The following is a 3,325-nucleotide window of genomic DNA, read 5'->3' on the forward strand; positions in this document are numbered from 1 at the left end:
CGATGCGTTTTTGTAAGAAAAATATCCATATTCAAAACGTAATAATCACTTTAATGTAGCTTGCGCTCACTGTTCTACACGGAAGCAGCTCTGGGGGAATGACGTATGGAGGTCGGCTTTGCGCATGCGCTGCTCAGAAGTGACAAAAGCGGAAGCGCAGCGGAAAGATCAAAACAAAACAACGGTCACTAATTAGAAGTACAATGCCCAGATTTTTAGCCCAATTTACAGTCTGGACAGGTTTTGGGCCATGTGAGTAGACAGATTTCACAGAAAATCACATTGTGTATTCAATTATTCAACTTCAATTTTTTAGATTTCATCCAGTCTGAGAATATCACAGTTTGATAATATTTGAGATGATTTTAGAGCACATATCATTTTCACTTATCATGCATCTCTTAGCAACAAGACAGGTTTCTGCATGAGTTTGTGGTGTTTGGAATGAGTTCAAAGTCTGTTTGTTTGTGTATGACATCCAGTTTTTCCTCTGTAACATTTACAAAGTCAGCATAGCATATTTGTTCGAATTTGATCTGTATTCCAGTCAGATCAAGTAAGCATTATGTTCCTTTTTAATAGCTCCAAAACATACTTAAGAACTTGACACACTTCATTATTAAACAGTAATTGACCAAAGACTAACCCTAAATCCTCAAAGAAAAGCCTAATATTATCCAGGACCTCAAACCTAAAAGCAATAATGAATCTCAACAGAACACGAGGGTTCAATAAGTGAGGACATCTCTAGGTACGAAAAACGTTGTGTATATACAGTAAAATGAACTTTAACTGTGTAATTAATTGAGATGCATTTTAAAATTGTCCTGGCACTTCTAAACTCCATCATCCTGGAATGGCTTCCGCGTACGACAGATCCCGGAAGCGATAGAAAAGTGTTTATTACGTTTGAAATATGGATATTTTTCTTACAAAGGTCCAGGAGAGATCCTCTGTGATGTGATTTTGAATGTTGTCAAACACGTACTAATGCATTTGCATACTTGGCTTTGTAATTTCTACTTGCAGCCCTTTGTATTAGCCTCTAACTGTTATCATTCATTTATTGTATTTTTTCAAGTATTAAAACAGTTGTTGTGGTGTTATAAGTATAGATATGAATTCAGTCATATCTCAAACTGTGATCTCTACAGATCTCGCCCTGTACTGGAGCGTCCTGTTTGATCGAGATGCTTCAGAATAAATGCCTGATAAGAGTCAATTCATTCAGTATTGATGATGAAGAGGCTCTTCAGTCTATTTGCCTGCCAGGCAGTGACGGCTTCTGCAAATGGCAACAAATTATTGTTATATAACTACAAATGCTCCTAAAAATGATGCCCGAAAGAACAAGTGCATCAGCCATTCTTCAGTGTGCATTTTTGCCCTTTTGTTCTCCAGAATGCTTAGAACATTTTGAAATGAATTGAAACAATTTAAAGGGGTCATATGATGCGATTTCATTTTTTCCTTTCTTTTTGGAGTTTTACAAGCTCTTGGTGCATAAAGCTATGTGTGAAGCTTTTCTTAATTTTTTTGTTAGTAAAATAAGTAATCTAAGACTGGTGATAACTCCCTCTTGCTTCGATCCCTCTTTGCCCCGTTTGTAGTGCTGCTTTTAGTCATTTTAAACCCATTTCTGGCACTCATCTTCAAGAAATAGTGGATCAGCTTAAGCCTTTGGGCTCTTCTGTTGATATAATTCCTCCATATTTTCTTAAACAAGTTTATGATGTAATTGGTCCACAGCTCTTGTTTATGATAAATCGCTATTTAGAAACCGGTATTGTACCTGACTTATTAAAACATGCAATAGTCCACCCCCTGCTTAAAAAACATAACTTAGACCTCACAGTGTTAGCCAACTTTAGACCTATCTCAAATTTGTCATTTATCGCTAAGATTTTAGAGAAAATTGTCCTACAGCAATTGCAGGGTTTTCTAGATGACAACATGATTTTTGAAATATTTCAATCTGGTTTTAAAAAACATCACTCTACTGAGAGTGCATTGTTGAAAGTTTTAAATGATATTTTAGTAACCTGCGATTCTGGCAACTATGCTGTGCTTGTGCTCCTAGATTTGACCGCTGCATTTGATACGGTCGATCACGAAGTTCTTATTGCTCGGTTGGAGCAATGCACAGACATTAAGAGTAGTGCCTTAAATTGGTTTAAATCTTATTTTTCTAATCGAAGTTTTTCAGTTAATATTGGAGATCATTTTTCTAGTGCTGCTTCTTTATTATGTGGGGTTCCTCAGGGATCCATGTTGGCTCCCATTCTTTTTTCAATATACATGCTCCCACTTGGTTCTATCTTCAGGAAGTATGGGCTGTCATTCCATTGTTATGCTGATGACACCCAAGTTTATCTGCACTTAAAACGTAATTCAGACGGTTTGGACACTCTCAGGGCTTCCTTGTCAGATGTAAAGTCCTGGCTGTCTCTAAACTTTCTGAATTTTAATGAGAGTAAAACAGACATTATAGTCTTTGGTCCTTCAGATTAAATTAATAATCCCAAAGCAAATCTTGCTGGGCTGTCTTCATGTGTGAAGACATCGGTGAAAAACCTGGGTGTTGTCTTTGATGAGTCTCTGAAATTTGATAAGCAGATAAACTTGGTGGTGAAATCATGCTTTTTTCAGTTGCGAATGCTAGCAAAAGTAAAGTCTTTTCTCTCCTTCAAAAATTTTGAAAAAGTAATCCATGCCTTTATATCCTCCAGGCTGGATTACTGTAATTCTCTATATGTTGGGATTAGCCAATCAGCTTTGTCCCGATTACAGTTAGTTCAAAATGCAACAGCCAGACTGCTTACGGGTACTCGAAAACGGGACCACATCACTCCAATTTTACGCTCTCTGCACTGGTTACTAGTGCGCCACAGAATTGATTTTAAAATGTTACTCATAGTGTACAAATCTCTGAATGGTATGGCCCCATCTTACCTTTCTGACCTGTTGATTGAATATTTTCCCACCAGATCACTTCGGTCTTCCAAACAGAGACTGTTGGTTATCCCTAGGTCGAAGTATAAGTGTAGAGGTGACTGTGCATTCTCTGTAGTTGCCCCCAGACTCTGGAATGAATTACCTATCACAATCAGACATGCCCCCTCTGTATCTGCTTTTAAATATATCTTAAAAACGTATTTGTTTGACAAGGCTTACAATCTGTATTAACACTTTCCTGCCTTACATTTTATTGTTTTTTATTATACTTTGTGTATTTTTAAGTAAATGTGTTTTTGTGTTTTCATTATTTATTTTGTTGTAAAGCACATTGGACAACCATGGGTTGTAATTAATGGTGCTATATAAA

At 36.8% G+C, this 3,325-nt stretch overlaps 1 protein-coding gene across 1 annotated transcript in view; it reads right to left on the reverse strand.

Moving 5' to 3' along the window:
* Window positions 1-2,547: 2,547 nt before the first annotated feature.
* LOC107686972 (synapsin-2-like) overlaps window positions 2,548-3,325 on the reverse strand; it is a 61,905-nt gene continuing 61,127 nt past the window's right edge. The window contains exon 6 of the mRNA XM_016484094.1: window positions 2,548-2,598. Coding sequence (XP_016339580.1) covers window positions 2,548-2,598 — 51 coding nt within the window. The remainder of the gene's footprint in view (window positions 2,599-3,325) is intronic.

This window comes from Sinocyclocheilus anshuiensis, unplaced genomic scaffold, assembly GCF_001515605.1.
Source record: "Sinocyclocheilus anshuiensis isolate Anshui unplaced genomic scaffold, SAMN03320099.WGS_v1.1 scaffold2857, whole genome shotgun sequence".
Classification (NCBI taxonomy): Eukaryota; Metazoa; Chordata; class Actinopteri; order Cypriniformes; family Cyprinidae; genus Sinocyclocheilus; species Sinocyclocheilus anshuiensis.